The sequence below is a fragment of the Microcaecilia unicolor genome, chromosome 6, assembly GCF_901765095.1.
Source record: "Microcaecilia unicolor chromosome 6, aMicUni1.1, whole genome shotgun sequence".
Lineage (NCBI taxonomy): Eukaryota > Metazoa > Chordata > Amphibia > Gymnophiona > Siphonopidae > Microcaecilia > Microcaecilia unicolor.
This window is the reverse complement of record NC_044036.1, coordinates 137,189,486-137,207,812: the sequence shown is the minus strand read 5'-3', so window position 1 is coordinate 137,207,812 and position 18,327 is coordinate 137,189,486. Positions and strand designations below refer to the sequence as shown.

Below are 18,327 nucleotides of genomic sequence, written 5' to 3'. Positions count from 1 at the left end.
ATTCAGAATGGTTAGAGATCAAAGAAACTCAACAGTGGATGTGAACAGCACATTTTAGTAGCTTGGACACAAAAGAGAGGAAGAAGATAGGACAATGGTTGGCAGGGCAAGTACGGTTCAGCGAAGGCTTTGAGGAATGGTGTGATCACAGAATGGTTGAGGCAGAACTATTGCGATGGAAAGTGATAGATTTGAGATATGACAGAAGGAAGGGATAACAGTAGGGAAGATGGGTAGAAATGGGATTGGTGAAAAGGCATCGACTTTGAATGAGGAAAGATGCACAGTTACCTCCTCTGGAAATAGCAATGGTCAAAGGAAGGGTAAGAGAATGAAGCAGAAGGGAAAATAAAGGTGATCTGGTGAAGATAAAAAGAATTCACCTTTGTCCCACTGTTATAAAGAACACTCAGTAATGGGTAATAAAGATACAACATGTTTAGTTTACAAAGTATAAGTCACGTGACGAACTGTAGTAAAAACTAAATCGACATATCTGCTTGCTATGTGACTATTCAACATGCTACTGAAACCCAAGAAACGTGCTGCTCTTTGTGCGGTTCACAATGATTGGCCTAAGTTATCTAGATGAATTCTGTAATTCTTCTTGTTAGGTAATCAATAGAAATAGAATAAAATAAAACAGAAAAGATGATACCTTTTTTATTGGACTAACGTAATACATTTTTTGATTAGCTTTTGAAGGTAGCCTTTCTTCGTCAGATCAGAAATAAGCAAATTTTGATAACAGTCTGCAAATAGATGGGAAAATGTGGGGTACAAATGTAACAAATAAATATAAGTGAAATATCAAAGTATTTCAGTGACAGCCTGAAAGGATGAGGGAGGGGTGGGTTAGGTGAGAGACAGGGAGGGCTGAGAGGATGAGGATGGTGATCAGAGAGTGACAAAGCAGTGGAATTTCATGGTTTATAATGGACTAGAAAACCCAGATCTTTGTTAAGTCCTGTCTGGTGGGTGTCAAAATATTTCATCATTTTGACTTCAAAGGTCTTGCGTTTCTGTATTGTTTTAAAGTTTCCTTTCGGTATTCTCACCATAAAATCATCGGTACAGTGTTCTGGTTTTGTAAAGTGCTGTCCCACAAAGGTAACATTCTGGTTGGCACTTGCATTTTTCATATGATGTCTATGTAAATTAAATCTCTTCTTCAGCATCTGGCTTGCTTCTCCAATATAGCACCCTTTGCCACATTTTTTACACTGGATGACATATACTACATTGGAGATGAGCATGTGGTTCTTCTTGTGTCTCAATTATGCCATAAGTTACTTTTTAAATAGCTTGCTTTTGTGGTTTTTTTTTTTTTTAAGCAAGAGTAGCTAATGCAGATGCAAACTTTTTGGCTTTGTTATTAGTTTCTTTTTGGTAGGTAAAGCACAAATTGTTTGCACTTTAGAACTCTGTAGGGAGGGTTAAGGTATCTAATGAGCTCTGGGGCACCAGAGCGGAACATAGTTGACCATATCAAAAAACTTTGTTTCACTGAGCCATGGAAAAATACAAGAGCTGTGGAATTAACTTGCCTGACTGCCTTTTGAAACAGACAATTTGCAGCAACAGTTGTTCTTTCTTTAACAACATGAACAAATGGACTGAAAAATGTTTTTATCAAGCTTGTTGCTTAGTTAAAAGAAAATTCAGACACTAAGAAATCTATTATTACATTCTAACCAAATAATCTGTAACATCACTGTTCCGCATTTAATTTTGGGATAGCCCCAGTGGGGCTATACCAAAGGTCTACCAAACCTCAGCCTTAGCTTACTCTCCCAGAGGTTTATCTCTATATTCCTAAACCTGATCTGCAGAGCACCCCTGGATCAATTTCTGTGCCAGTGTTGACCTCCTTCCAGTCTGCTACTGAACCACACAAGTAAAACCAGAATGTCTACCTGATAAACTCATCTCCAATACTCAAAATCTCATTGCTACAATGAACTCCCTCTTTATGCGTCCAACCTCCCTTACCCTTTCACTTTCTCTATCCAGACTTCAATGATAAGGCTCACAAAATCAATAATCTTGACTTGGCCACATGGTCATGCATATTCTTTTCTCTCTGCGCTCCTAACACTGAAGAGGAGCAAACTGAACATAATACAAGAGCTAACTAGTGCAACAAGACATTATAAATTAACTTCGGTCTAGATCAGATTTTTCACTTTTACTCCAAAACTAGATTTATAGTTAGAATAAATGTGGATTTTATACAGTGTCATTAAATCAAAGTCAGATTCCATTGGCAATATGATTGATGTGTTTAGAACTTTATGTATCTGATTGCAAATATATCTTGTCCTTTATAACCACTTCGAAAAAATCTATAAATTCCACACTGCATAGACACCTACACTGGAAGCACAAAGGCACAAACGATCAAAATAATAAAGTGCAGAAGACATTTGATTAGCTAATAGAAACAAAGATCACATGGCCTCTCCAGTCTGCCTATCCATGCCATCTACTCTCTCTATCACTCCCTTAGAGATCCTATGGACTTGTACCAAGCTCTCTTGAATTGAGAAACTGTTTTCAACTCCACCACTTCCACAAGGAGGCTGTTCCACAAATTCACCACCTTTTCCGTGAAGAAGCATTTCCTCAGGTTACATCCTAGTCTCTTTCACCTTCATCCTATGTCCCCTAATACCACAACTTCCTTTCAATGAAAGACTCTCTTCCTGTGCATTTATGCCACATAGAAATTAGAATTTCTATCATATCTCCTCTCTCCCGCCTTTCTTCCAAAGTATTCATATTAAGATTTTTAAGTCTGTCTCCATATGCTTTATGATGAAGATCACCGACCATTTTAATAGCCACCCTCTGGACCGACTCTATCCTATCGTTATATCTTTTTGAAGTTGACTCTCCAGAATTGTACACATTATTCTAAATGAGGTCTCAACACAGTCTTACAGGCAAAAAAAAGTCCAAAATACTAATGGTTAACAAACTCTCAATGCCCGACATGGGCCATGTTTCACCCACACAACAGTTACGTCAGGGGCAAAAACTGTTGAAAACTGGGCACATACCAATGTAGTATACAGAAAAGGTAGCACCCACCACAGTATAACAACAAAAGACACAAGACAGCAGCAGTCAGACATGGCTTTTACTGTTATACTGTGGTGGTTCTACCTTTTGTGTATAAAACATTGGTATGTGTTCAGTTTTCAACATTTTTTTGCCCCTGCCGCAGCCCTTGAGTGGGCAAAACACAGCCTGTGTTGGGCACCGTTAATTTGTTAACCATTAATAAACTTATTTTGGATTTTCTTTTGTCTGTTCTGCTCCATTTTTGTTGCCGTCTTGGAGTTTGCAGATAGACTGCTCTGCTGTTTCCTTGGTTCCTCAACAGTCTTGTTCTGGGGCATCATCACCTCCTTTTTCCTAATAAAAAAAAACAACAAAAAACACAAGGTGGGCTATGCAATGACCTGTGCTGTAGTCACATAGGAAGTAATAGCTCAGATGTCTCATACTGTTATGTATGTTTTTCACACTATAAGCCAGAATACATAAGAACCAGCATCTGGCATTTCAATTCTGGTCTCTCAGCACATCATGCATGGAAAAGGAAACAATCACAGTTGCCTTGGGTGATTTCTCCTACATTACTCTGGGACAAGCACGGTTATTTTAATAGATTTGGAATAAATACTGCACCTGTTTAAATTTCATATAGGAGAAATACTTGCTTAACATTTTTGCCATGATAGTAACAGTTTTTCAGAAAGGCTGCATATTTCCTTTAAAAAAAATAATCCATAGAACAATAAAACTTTTTTCTAGGACAAACTTAACCAGAGAAGAAAACAAGGAAGTGCACAGAGGTCAGAAGGGCCCATAATGTGCATAAGTTCAATGTGATTATTTTCTACTTTGGTACAGCTGGGTGTACAATTAAAATACAGACATTTTTCTTCAGACCTCCTTTTTCGTTCTCTGCTCTGAAAATTCTGTGATTATAGTTTTCCCCAGGGGCACTAGCTTTAGGAGCACATTTGTTTCTCAGGAAAGGAAAAATTGACTTATTCACCTAGACAGGAGGAAACATAGCAGCTCCCTTACAAACAGAAAACACTGTCCATGCTGTCCAAGCCAAAATTAGGTGCCTCCTAAACTCAATGGCTTTTGTCATCGTCCATCTGTTAACTCAAGGGTGTGCCCCTCTGATTCAGAATCCTATCAGCTGGCAGGTTCCTGATCTAAAACCACCATCACCGCCCAGTGTTCCTGTCCCTGCACCAGAGTAGTTATTAAAACCAGGCATTCATAGATGCTTATCCATCATTAATGTGTACAGTAGCTTCTGGCCATGTCACATTGAATGGAACATTCCTCACAATGACATCAAATAAACCTTCAATCAACCAGATCCTTCCACTTGGGGAATACCCCAGTGAGATGTCAACTGAAATTTTGCCAAGAGGAAGGGCTGTAACGTTTGCATCTTCACAACAAACCCTTTTCTAAAGACAAGGGAAACTCAAAAGCAAGTCACAAACCAAACGCAGGTCCTCCCGAACAAAATTCTTGTACAGTACTACTGCAGTCAAGCTGCTTGTAAAATCAGCTTACAAAGAATTCAAGTATAGGTATCTTTTGGCCCACAGGGCCTACACACTCCACAAACCCCAATTAAGCCTTTCAACTTAAAAGCAAAACACGGAATTCATATAACAATGTCACTGACGTGAATGATTTTTGAAAAATGTTACATGCCCACACAAAAAGCCTTCATCAACAGCTTTCCATGGAACAAAAACAAAAGGAAAGAAAAAAAAAATTTTTGAAGCTAAACAAAATTAGAAAGACAATCAATGGCTTATTGCAAGAAAGCCAGAAGAGAGAGGAGATGTGGTTTAGGATCTGGGTTTCTGGAAAACAACGAAGTGTCCCTCACAACTGATACACAGGATCTAAATATTTCAAATAGTTTTCAACAGTGAATGGGAAGACGGCATTTTTCTGGCTATAAACAGCCACCATACGACCATTCACATTTCTGAGCTTTTTTCTCCACACCTCCTTTATAATCACGATAGTCTCCAGTCTTTCACCAGAAGCCATATCCAAACACGCTACCCACTGTAGCACTTCAGTGCACCACAATGAAATGCCAGATTTTACCTACATATTATTACAGTATTTTTGCTAAAACTTATAGATCTAATCGATATCAGATGTGCTAACTGTATTGTTAAAAAAAAAAAAAAAAAAAAACCCACACACAAAACTGATTTGGTGAAAATCTTCAACACGTCTGACTTATGATAATCTAATAATGTTTATAGCAACCATGATAACGCTCATTCTAGGAACAATTTCATGGTAGGGTCTGTAGTATTTAGGATTTATATACTACAAATACACAACCTGTCTGATGAATGCATTTCACAGCCAACATATCAACTTAAAATACATTAAAACAAACAAAAATAATAATACAAAAACAAGACAGCAATTTGCTGTTTACTCCCAAAAAATATATTAACATTTATTTAGGCATATGTGGTAACTTTATCAAACATTTTTCACATGTAAAGTACATTTTACATACATAAAATGGCTACTGTAAAATTGTGCAAGTGAATTCACATGTACACGTTTGTGTACTTCAATGCTGTCCACACACAGGCATTCTGGGGGCAGTTTTCGGACTGAATGTGAGGTACAGGTGTATTTTTTAAAAATGCATGTCTACGTGCTGAAGTACACAGAATAGATGCAAAACGTGGGACAGCACATGTGCTACCGGGCCTAGTTCTGGGATCCTGTTTTATAAAAGCAAACCAGCTCTTATGCTGCCTTTATAAAAGGAAAATCTTTTCAGGGGCCTCATAGGGAAGTAATTTTATAACTTCCATGGGTTAACAGTAGGCAAACTTTGCTGGCTTTCAAAGTAAAAGCCCACATGAACTTTTCTTGGGATAATTTTCAAAGTGAAAGTGCCTGCACACATTTATACCTGCTAACTTGTCTCTTCAGATTTTTTTGCATCAAATTTACTTGTAAAACTGAAAAATTATGCAGCGCTGAACCTCTCTGTCCCCAGAGTGAACCTCCTCACACCAAGGAAAATACATGCAAAAATGGCTCTACATGTATATATTTATTTACATATAGAAAATCTCCATGACTAAAGTGCTTTTTTTACCCACAAAACTTGATTTTACAATTGCCCTCATGGCCCCACTGTCTTTGCATCAATTTTCAACAAGGAAGTATGCACGCACACACACTCATTTTGAAAGCTGCTGAAGACAATTATACCTTGCAGAGATTTGTCCCTGCTTTTTTCTAAACTACATATAGCTTTGAAGACCCAAAATGATGTACAATGTTTTCTCCCCAACCCCATCTCACCCTGGGAACGCCTTCACTACACTGCAAGTACAATATGGACACGGAGGATTCAATTTTCAAATCAGCAGGCTAAGTTGTTGCAACCGAAACTCCTCAGCAAAATAGCTCTCATAGAGGGCAGTAACTTGCAAGCAAATTCATAATCTGCAGCCACCTTGAGCCTCAGGTTATTTCTTGCACAGAGGCAAAATTTAGCACTAAATAGCAAAAACAAGGATTTAAAAATTCAATCCCTATGCACTGTCTGCCATGGACAAAACTTGCCAAACTGTGAAAGTGTGGGGACTTTAAACCAATATACGGGAAGGAAACAGTCAACCAACAATTTTACCCATGTAACTGCTTAGTTACCTGGGAAAAATTTCCTGTCCTCATAAACTGCACCCTCTCCAAAAGACATTACACGATGTGATGCCCGCTAGCGAGCCTTCTCCGGAGTAGCCCCCACACCGTGGAATGCACTGCCCGAAAAGCTGCGCTTAACACAAGACTATCTCTACTTCAGGAAGCAGGTGAAAGCTTGGCTCTTCAACCAGGCCTTTAATGGAAGAAGTAACTAACTTGTTAGTCTCACTCACACACACAAGGAGTGACTCGGGCTGCACATACTGCAGCAGGACATATTTATCCACTCCTACCCTACCTGTACTGCGCTGCGTATGCCTTGTAGCGCTATAGAAATGATAAGTAGTAGTAGTAGTAGCTGAGATAATACTTAACCATCTCTCTGACCTCATGTGCAACTTTCTTTAAATCAATCACCTTACTTTCTAACTCTTCCTACTTTCTTACCTATCTATATGTTACATCTTTGCTTTACCCTTCACTATCAATTAAAATGTCCTATTACATATTGTGTTGATATTGTAAGTAGTATACCATGCCATACTTTGTATTGTCTTTGAATATTTTTACTGCTGTAATTGCCAATTGCTCAATGTTTGATCTATTCTTACTGTACACCACCTTGAGTGAATTCCTTCAAAAAGGTGGTAAAATAGAGCCTAATTAATAAATAAATAAATAAATAAATAAATAAACTAATTTATATACAAGTATTTCTTTAACTTGAAGACAATCCTTTTATAAATCAGGCAGTTTTATGATATGCTTTCCTCACCATTTTAAATACCATTATTAAGTAGTACTCCTCCTAAGATTTTGACAGCAGTGAATAGGCCGATTATAAATCAATCAAGTGTGACCCAAGTTAGGTGGTGAGCACCAGAGTCAACCACTGCACAATGAATATGTAACACATCAGTTGTTTTCTGTAGATTTCATTAACATCCTCTTCTTTAAACACACTAGTCTGACAGACTGAGGCTTACCCTCTCCACTTGCCCCTCCTTGTGCTTCAGTTTGTACATCTTCAATTTGGGAAGAAAGGTTTCTGTGTAGTTCTTATCCTCCAGCCCTTCCATTAGCAAGCCATGGAATGCCAGTCTGCAGGTGTTTGCATGGATATCTGTATCCAGCTTAGAGCCAATCACAAGGCAGGGTTTAGGACAGGTAACTGGTTTTTCAAATTCTAACAAAGCCCATTGTTGTTTGGGAATCTGCCTCTCTCCCATCTGCTTATTCTCCTTGTCTTCAGAAGATTTGGAATCACTGCACAAATATTCTTCTTGGTATAAATATTCTTTTTCAAAGTCAAAGCAGTTCTCCTGGGGTTCTTTATCAAAGTTATCAGGGGATGGGCCGAAGAACATCACTTTTCCCATCACTGTTTCATGCCCTACTGTAATGTGGAACTTGGCTTTGGTATGAAGGGAACCTCTGAAGTACGGGATCTTCTTTACCGAGATGACTGCAGCATGGATGGTACTGAGAGATTCAGGAGTACAGACCAGGCCTCGCTCAAGTAGCTTGGGGTCAAACTGAGTGACACAAAGGCCCAGCCTATCACCTTGCATAGCGGAGCTCACTGGCTTATGGAACATCTGCATGGTTTTCACTTTTCTTGTCACCTGTTAGAGAGAAAGGAAAAAAAAGATAAGAAAATTATTTTTATTAACTTTTTTTTAATAGTTATTTGACTCCTTTTGCACAGAAACATATTCCATATCGACTAGTGTTGCATTTGAAACATTAAAATAATGGATCCCATTACTAATTATGAGACGGATATTTACAAAAAAGCCAATCCTCCAAATGCAGCACAACCACTATGTAATAAAAATCAATAAAGAAAAGTAAGATGATGAAAAATGTAAAGTGATGACATTTTATTAATTAATTTATATCAGCACATTCAAGTGACCTAACATGGCAGCCATGTGATTTTAACCATTTAACCTTTGGATCAGGGTTAAAGCCAGGGAAGTGGAGGCATTGCAAGTGCAGCAACCAGCTCTGTGTGCACTCACAGTATCTCGGTACCATAACACTAAGTACGAGGAGAGACTTGCTGACCTGTACATGTCCTGGAGGAAAGGAGGAATAGGGGTGATATGATACAGGCGTTCAAATATTTAAAAGGTATTAATCTGCAAACAAACCTTTTCCAGAGACGGGAAGGCGCTAGAACGAGAGGACATGAATTGAGGTTGAAGGGGGGCAGACTCAAGAAAAATGTAAGGAAGTATTTTTTCATGTACAGAGTAGTAGATACCTGGAATGTGGTGGAGATGAAAATGGTAACGGAATTTTTTTTTAAATGTGGGATAAACAAAGGAATCCTGTTTAGAAAGAATGGATCCATAGGAGCTTAGCGGAGATCAGGTAACAAAACCGGTAACTGGGAAGAAAAGTCAGTACTGGGAAGACTACCACGGTCTATGCCATGATTGTGGTTAGACAGAGTCAGATTCAGAAGTTGGAGAACAAGACCAGCCCAGACCCTCTGGCTCAATAGAACCAGCCAAGCTGGAAATGGAGCCTCCCTGCTGATGATTCCAGAGAATGACTGGAGGTGCAGCTGGTCGTCCTATAACACCAAGTTCAGTGTTCTCTATCTCACCTGCTGGCAGATGGGCACAACCCATCAGTCTCTGGATTTACCTACTGCTGACTCTGAGGAAAAATATAAAAATATATATATACATACACATGTATACATACACATGCTAATGATTAACAAATAAACTTAAAATCAGTTTCAAATCAGGATGTGGTAATTGAGAGATTTAACATCTTAATTCTTGAATTAAAAGAGGGGAAATGAAGAGGCCAAACATATTAAACAAAATGAGATGATCTGAAATCAGGAACAGCATCTCTGCAAGTCACCTCCTCTCAGCAACAGAAGGAGACCAAACCAGGCCAATAGAACATCAAAAACGGAAAAAGGTTCCCATGTAGTGACAAGGAGACAAAGCCTCAAAAAACTACATTAGAATTGCATTCCATCTAATGTCAATCAAGGAACCCACCAGAAAACTGAATAACTGATCTGGATCCACAGGCTCAAATATCAAGGGTCAAAGCGGCTGTAAATCATTTCTTTCCTGTAGTCTGAAGTCTGGATCCTGCTGAATTATCTGTCAAACTCCCAAGCTCACTATTCATAGCCATTTCTCCCCATTAACTATACCCAAAATAGGCCTTTTTTTTCATAAATGATGGGAGCCTGGATGATTCAGGGGATGGTCAAACAGTATAGAGTCTTGTACCTCTAGACCACTGGCTAAAGACAGCCTGTGTGAAATAATGCGAGGTCTCAGTCCACCTCCACAGACCACAACAGAAGTGCTCACATCAGGTTCTCATCAGGTTCTTATGAATTGGTAAATGCTGCTGTGCATTCTCTCACAGATTTGTAACAACGGACAAGATGAGAGAGACAATGACTTGATGAAGTGACAACAGAAAGTAAACCTGAAAATTACTGAGACTATTTATAGGTCACTCTTTCAGATTTCATCTGTGAGCATTAGGGTCTACGAAGGCTCAAGTTAGGGATGCACATTTGTTAGTGTACTTTAAAATTTAAGGGCGTTGTTACTAAGGTACACTATGGCCCTAACATACATCATCTGCCCCTTAATGCGTATGAAAGGACAACTATCCACATTATATTACCATAATACATGTTAATATTAGGTACTAAGGAAAGCATCTTTGCACCTCATTACTAAGTCAAATAACGCAGCTTGTGGGGAACGCAAGCTATGTTATTCCTGGAAAAAAACAAAAAGCTGACGGCATTTTTCTGTCCCAGGAGCAATGGGCCACAAAGCTGAAGCCCAATGTTCTCAGATCATTTGTTAAAGGTGGTAGTATTCACCCTTCCCCTGAAGCTCCCCCTTTTGCCAGAACCCCTCTCAACTCCAAGACTCCTTACCTAAACAATGCTCCACCCCTTCATAAGCGGCCCCATGGTCTAACTGGCAATCCCAGGGCTGGGAGTGGGGGTCTTAGGGTCAGGGCATGAGTGATCCCCACTTGCTCCTGCCAATTCCAGCACCAGGTTCAAAAAAGTACCAGTAAGGCCTAGTGGTAGTCTCTTACTACTGCCTTAAATGTCTGCCTGACCCCAAGGATTTGCCAGGTAGGCTCAGAGGCGATCAATGGGTGGGTGGGCACTGGGGAGGCTCAGAGTTCCAGAGACCTGGCAAAAGGGGGGAAATACTTTCACCTGGTCCCTATGAGTGCTAGTTTCATACTGTGGGAGGGACTAACACCTGCAGTACCGAAATACCACAGATTAATCTTGCCCACAGGACATTAAGGAGCAATAAAAATCCAACTTTTACAGCACCTCATTAATTATCCTCCTCCCTAGTGTGCATTAAGCGGATTAATGAATGTCAAAATGGTCTAACATGAAATATCTAAAAATCAGGGGGGGGGGGGGGGGGGGAGTTGAAAACAACCCAAAAAGGAATGGAAATTTTTTCCATGCCCATCACTAGTTCATATCCTTCTCTAGACCCCGACAGGGATTGCGTCCCAAAATTATTTTTTTCACAACAGAGATGTAATTTTCCTCAATTGTGACAGACACCATTGCAGTTAGAAGTTCTCTTATGGTTAAATTTTCCATGTAAATGTGTTGTGAAATTGAATTCCATCAACTATATCTTTTCTGACCCTCACCATTTGAGTAATGTTTTAGATTCTAAATCTGTGGGATCTACATACCCCACTGTCTGTACTATCTACATCTACTTTGTAAGAAATAGAATTCTAATTGTTTTGGTTCACCTTATTTTCCCTTCTTTTTTTTCTCTAGAGATCTTCTTGCACAGGAGCCTTTTTACAAAGCTGTGGCAAAAAGTGGCCTTAGCGAGTCTTTCCCACATGCTAAGGCCACTTAGAGATATTTTTGCTGCAATAAATTCTCCACTAGATTGGAGATGACTACTTCTCGTTTGTTGTTGGGTTGGGTTGGAAGTGCCATTAGACACCCGACTCCTTTGTTTTTTTCCTTGCAATTTTCCGTAGTGGTGTCCTAGTTCCTCCACTTCAGTGGTGTTTCCCCACCTCAAGGCAACCCCTCATGTCCGGACCACAAATGGCGAGATGCTACACCTAGCTTATAAATACAACACATGCACTTATATACCTTTCTAGGGAAAACAGGCAAATACATTTATATTTGCTCGGAGGCAAGCCTAACTACGTATGTGTGTATGCCAAGAAAAATAGCAGTTTAGGCATATTCACCTGTCGGTCGTGCTCCGGCTACGCCTATTCTACGTGTATGTTGCATAAAAGCAGGTACTATGTTTCTAAATACATAAGTCCCTTATAAAATTATTTTAAATTTTCTTCTTATATCATCAGTAAGAGGCCCTTTTACTAAAGCTTAGGGCATACATTAGGGCACACTAATGCTGTGCATCCTGTTTTATACCTATGGGCATAAGAATGTAAGTTTTACCCCTGTGGCAATGCCAACACAGTAAACAGGGAGATTAGTAAAAGGGTCCCTAAATTAATTATATATATTTTAAGAGTTCTCTAAAGTATTAATAAGATTTCATTACACCTGTGGGCACAAAAATAATTATAAGACAGAAAAGATTCAGAGATGGAATGGGAAGATGACCCAGCTTGAAAGAAGGGTTTAGGTGTTCTTCAACAGTAAAACAAGATGTGATTTTACTTTTTGTTATTTTCCTGGACAGTGTTTATGCCACAGAGTCTACTGTGAGCAGTGACACTTTATCTTAAATACAAATCAGCCAATGAATATACATAGTCCAAAAGGTAATTCTCCCAATCTCTAAAATGAAATGGAGCCACTCCAGATCACTGATGCATGAATATTTACCCAATTCAGGCTTTACCGCTCTCGATCTGGGTTCAATTTTGCAAATTAAAATAAGTGCTATATGGATAGAGAGATTAAAGGACAATGTTCCAGTACCTGGCTGTTTCCTTGGTGTGGAATTAAGTGATCTGATTACCCCTTCTGTCAGGTTATTTCTTTTTAAGTTAATGGAGTAGGTCAGCTGCTACTGAGAGTGGAAAGGAGAGATTATTATTAGGTCACAACCCTTCAGCTCAATTCTCCATCAAAGTATATACACAGAGCTGATAGAAATGGCCTTATTTTTCTAAACACAACCGCAAAAAATAAAGAATAAAAATGCTAAAAAGCGAAACAGAACTAGCCCAACTTCTTAAATACTCCTTTTAATCCACTCTAACTTCCTCTCTTCCACATTAGCTTTATAGTAAGTCCACCATAAAGAATTTTAAAGCAGAGTGTGATGGAGTGTATAGGAAACTGCCAGTCCTCCTTAAGCACACTCCCTCACAGGGCTACTTAGGGAGGGTGTGGTTTAGCCAGAATAGAGACAAGTCAGAGAGGCTCAGAGCAGCAAGAAGCAGGCAGACATATACTTGAAGGACCAGAGAGGTAGATGTGAGGTAAGAAAAAGTTTTTTTACCTTGAAATTCTGTGCACACTGATTCTTCTGTGGTCCTGTAGGAATCAAACCCTTTATTTCTTGTCACTGAACACCATGATTGTATTTTTTTTCTTTAGCTTTCTTTTCTATCATTAGTTTTTTATATTTTTAGGGATTTTAATTTGTGAAAATTGTGAACCGCTATGCCGGTATTTCCAAATGGCGGTATCTCAAACCTTGAATAAACTGTAAATTATTATATAGTTCAAAGAGGAGCATTCCAGTTCTAGCCTGCACCAAGGGAGGAAGTGGACCATGGTATTGTGTTGCTGTGCTTAAAACCAAGATCAGCACATGGGAGAAAAGAAATACGCGAGACTCCCATTTCTTGTAGCAATCCTTCAAAGAAAAAAAATTCTGTGACCTCAGATTCACAAAAGACAAGGAGCACTGGCCAGTGTCAGTAATACAAGTGGCCACTGGTGATCCAGAAAACCAATGTGTTTAACAGATCGCACTAGCATGTGGCCTCAAATAAAAAGCTGTACTGGGCTTCGTACTACCCCACGCTAGAAAACATTATAATCAATAGCTCTAAAAAGAAAAACTAATAAAACTCAGATTACAGGGTCCTATATTTGCAGTGATATGCTGTATCAAAGCATCACATGACGTCCACCAAAAATGATCACATCATCTTTGATCTTTATTTAAATTAAAACTTTGGGCACCCAAAAAACTTTGTGTGTTTGGGGTTTTTTTTTTTAATTCTTTTTCAAACAAATATAGTCAAGAGCGTGTACCATCAGGGAAGAGCACGTACTGGTGCAAACCGCATGCACTCTATACACAACCTACCTAGGTGTTTTATTTACATTTTAGGATCTGGCCATGGGTATTCTTGATCCCGTATACAGTGTTAGTTATACGAGTTAGTATGTTAGACTGTTTACTGCCTCTGAGCGAATGATTCCTTTATGGTGTTCTTTAACTTTTATGAGCTCTTATTTATGATTGTAAACCGCTTTGGCCTGTATTCAATAATAGTGGTATAACAAGAACTAATAAAAAAACAAAATGCGCGCTCTAGACAGCGAACGGAATTCGTTTCAAATGAATGCCTAGCCCTACTAAATAACTGTCTTTCTGTAAAGCAATAAAACAGCAGCTCTAACACGTAGGTACGCACATTTACAAGCAAATTTAGTACAAGGGCTCTGTTGTGTAGTGTCTTTTAGGCCCTGTACAATTTGGGTGACCCTTTTATGATCTACATCCCTCTTTCCAATGTTCTTACCAGGCTTTAGTCTACAGACCAGAACACAGCACATGAGTTAGGTCTGACTAGCGTATACAAAGGCGTCATTACTCCTTTTCCCTGCTGGAGACGCCTCATTTTATTCAAATTACATAATATTGGTTTTGGCAATCTTTAGGTTGTCCGAGATGATTCCTTCATGTCTTCCTAAAGATAAGTGGTTAAAGGATTTTCGTCTGCTAAATGCATACATTTGAACTTTTTTTTTTTTCCACTAAACGCACTGCTGTCAAATGCTTGACTATTCCTATAGGATTTCTTTTTAATCCTTTTCATTTCTTCCTCCCATGTTGGCATGTTTATCCTTGTATAGATTTTTGTGTCCTCTATGAACAGGCATTTCTTTCTCTCAGCCTCCGTTATGTTCCTTATAAAGATATTGAAAATAATCGGATTCAGCACCATGACCTCAGGTACCCACCACTGATGACTAACTTTCCCACAGTGGATCCCACTGCGCTACTGACTACTCTCCAAGTGGCCTGCACCATTGCAACAAGAAGAACGGCTGAGTCTTCCATCATACTTTATGTTTCAGGAGATTGGTATTTCTAAAAAAAAGAAGCTTAACATAACTAAAAGCTTAAAAACAAACACAGTAGTTACCACTGGTAAACATCATAAGATGTTTGCTGAACAACCAATTCACACTAGAGTGACAATTCTATACATTGGTTCCAAGATTTAAGTGTGCTAATGCCATACGCGTAGTGCCAATTCTATAATGCTTTCTTGGTTATAGAAAACTAGTGCATCTAAAGATAGGCGCCAACAGTACCACAAGTCAATGGCAGCTGTAACTGTTGGCGCTTAAATGTGTCCTGAAGAACGCGTAACGTGGAGGGGCATAATCGAAAGGGGTGCCCAAGTTTTCCTGAGGACGTCCTCGCAGGACATCCCGGCGAAGGGGCAGGGAAACCCATATTATCGGAACAAGATGGGCGTCCATCTTTCGTTTTGATAATACGGTCGAGGACGCCCAAATCTTGACATTTAGGTCGTCCCTAGAGATGGTCTTTGTAGCTGGGTCGCCCTTCCAGGACCCAGCCAGGCTCGACCCTGCTTAGCTGCCTTCTTCTTCACATGGCTGCTGTCTCCCTCCACAGCAATCTGGCTGCTTTGAGCCTCAGCTCCAGGCCCTGAGAACTTCCAAGACTCCTTCCTCCCTCCGTTCCTTTCACAGAGGCACATTCAAAGCACAACGTTTATAAGTAAAGGCTTTTATTTTCTTGCTTCAGGTCAACAAACGCCCAGGCACACCTTAACTCCAGGTTTTTTAGGGCTTGCTACCCAAAGCACAAGTCAGGTTCAAAACAGTCCATAACTTCACTTCACTTAAGATTACTTCTCTTAGGGGACAGTACATTATCAGAAAGAAAACACAGTAGCTTGGTAGGTTGCAGCCCAGACCTTTTCAGTAGGAAACAGTTTATACAGTCTTTCTTGCACCTCCTTACAGCATAGTTACACAGCTTGGTTCCCACCTGGTTCAGGCTGGGGTTTCAATTGTGACAAGCCCTCTTTCTCTCCCAGGGCTGCACCTGTTCCCTCTTTAGTAGAGATCTTCCCCAGCGCCTCAGCCTCTCTCCTCCGGTCTTCCACCAGTCTCTCCAAGGCACAGCTAGCCACCCCCTTACAGCAGCTTTTCGGGTTTGAGCCAGAGCTCCAATCTCCATCTGTTCCTCCTCTAGCCCTTCAGTAATCTCCATTTTATCCTCCTCTTCAACTTCCCCTGCCCCCAATCTCTCCAGCTGGCCCTCATCACCTTCCTCAGAGACCATTTCCCAATCTTCTATCTCCTCCCCTAACTCTTGCACAGCCGGGTGGGGAAGAGAAGGATTCTGGGACTGGTAGCTCCTCCCCTTCTTCCTTAACCCAGTCAACCTCTCTGCCTCCGGTAGCCCCGCTTTCTGAATGTGGGTGTTGTGCACATGAAATCTGCCCCGTTGGGATTCCCCAGCTCCCTGCACCCCCTTTCTTCGTGCCTTCCCAGATCCCCTTTCACCTGCACTCTCACATAGTCCTTAGACTTGGTCGTTTCTGATTTTCGGCAATAATGGAAACTAAGGACGCCCATCTCAGAAATGACCAAATGCAAGCCCTTTGGTCGTGGGAGGAGCCAGCATTCGTAGTGCACTGGTCCCCCTCACATGCCAGGACACCAACCGGGCACCCTAGGGGGCACTACAGTGGACTTCAGAAAAAGCTCCCAGGTACATAGCTCCCTTACCGTGTCTGCTTAGCCCCCCCAAAACCCACTCTCCACAACTGTATACTACTACCATAGCCCTTATGGGTGAAGGGGGCACCTAGATGTGGGTACAGTGGGTTTCTGGTGGGTTTTGAAGGGCTCACATTTACCACCACAAGTGTAACAGGTAGGGGGGATAGGCCTGGGTCCGCCTGCCTGAAGTGCACTGCACCCACTAAAACTACTCTAGGGACCTGCATACTGCTGTCATGGAGCTGGGTATGATATTTGAGGCTGGCAAAAAATATTTAAAAAAATTTTTTTTGAGGGTGGGAGGGGGTTAGTGGCCACTGGGGGAGTAAGGGGAGGTCATCCCCGATTCCCTCCGGTGGTCATCTGGTCAGTTCGGGCACCATTTTGTGGCTTGGTCGTAAGAAAAAAAAAAAAAAGGACCAGGTAAAGTTGTCCAAGTGTTCGTCATGGACGCCCTTTTTTTTCCATTATGGGTCGAGGACGCCCACGTGTTAGGCACGCCCAAGTCCCGCCTTCACTACGCCTCCGACACGCCCCTGGGAACTTTGGTCGTCCCTGCGATGGAAAACAATTGGGGACACCCAAAATCAGCTTTCCATTATACCGATTTGAGCGACCCTGTGAGGATGCCCATCTTCCGATTTGTGTCGAAAGATGGGCGTCCTTCTCTTTCGAAAATAAGCCTGATAGTATTCCAAAGACACGCCCATGACCCGCTCATATTCCACCATGTCTACACCCTCTTGCGGTTATAAGCGATGTTGGTAAGTATATTGCAGAATAGCTCCCAGCACTTGCTCACTTCATTGCCACTTAGTGGTGCTAATCATGCGTTAATTGCTCTTATTCTGTAAGCTATGCACACAATTGGCCCCCCATCTTCCGGCACCAATTTACATTGTATTACCCTACACATTTTTGGTTGGCTAGTCACACGTTGGTAGAAGAGGATAATATGCACTCCAAAAAATCATGACCTGCGCTTATACGAAACATTTTATATATTCTTTTTCTGCTTTCTTAAAGACCCTAGATGTGTCCTGCAGATCAAAAGACTAATGGCTAAAATGTAAATGAAATCAAGGGCTTTTGTTCCTGAACATCATTGCTGAACTCATTATTACAGTATGTTGTTTAATAAAGTAGTGGTGCCATATATTAAAAAGCTAACAAGATGAGTTACAGGAGTTGTATGAAAGGTCTGATCAGAGGATTATAAATTTAACATTTTCTTAAGAAGAGATGAAACAAAGCATGCTGAACTCCCTAGTACTTTCTGTCATTGTAAAAGTGAAATAATGAGATTTAATATCTATGAAAGCTAAACTATAATTCTACTGTCCTTTTCTCTCCCTTCTTCCTTTTACTTCTGATCATATGAAACCGACACAAGTGATCATATTCTCCTCTCTTAGTCAACCATGTCTAAGAAAGAATGTTGTTATAATGCTGCCTCTGACAACTGATTTATGTTGTATATTTACAGATTGTAAAACATATACAAAGCCAATAACCGTTTTCTGAACATTCTTATTTCGCCATGGGGAAGACAATAAGCCACTTGGGTCAGGAAGCCAAGTAGG

At 40.4% G+C, this 18,327-nt stretch overlaps 1 protein-coding gene across 1 annotated transcript in view; it reads right to left on the bottom strand.

Annotated features, from left to right (window-relative positions):
- EEFSEC (eukaryotic elongation factor, selenocysteine-tRNA specific) overlaps positions 1–18,327 on the bottom strand; it is a 214,031-nt gene that overhangs the window by 110,075 nt on the left and 85,629 nt on the right. The window contains 1 exon segment of the mRNA XM_030206082.1: positions 7,731–8,369. Coding sequence (XP_030061942.1) covers positions 7,731–8,369 — 639 coding nt within the window.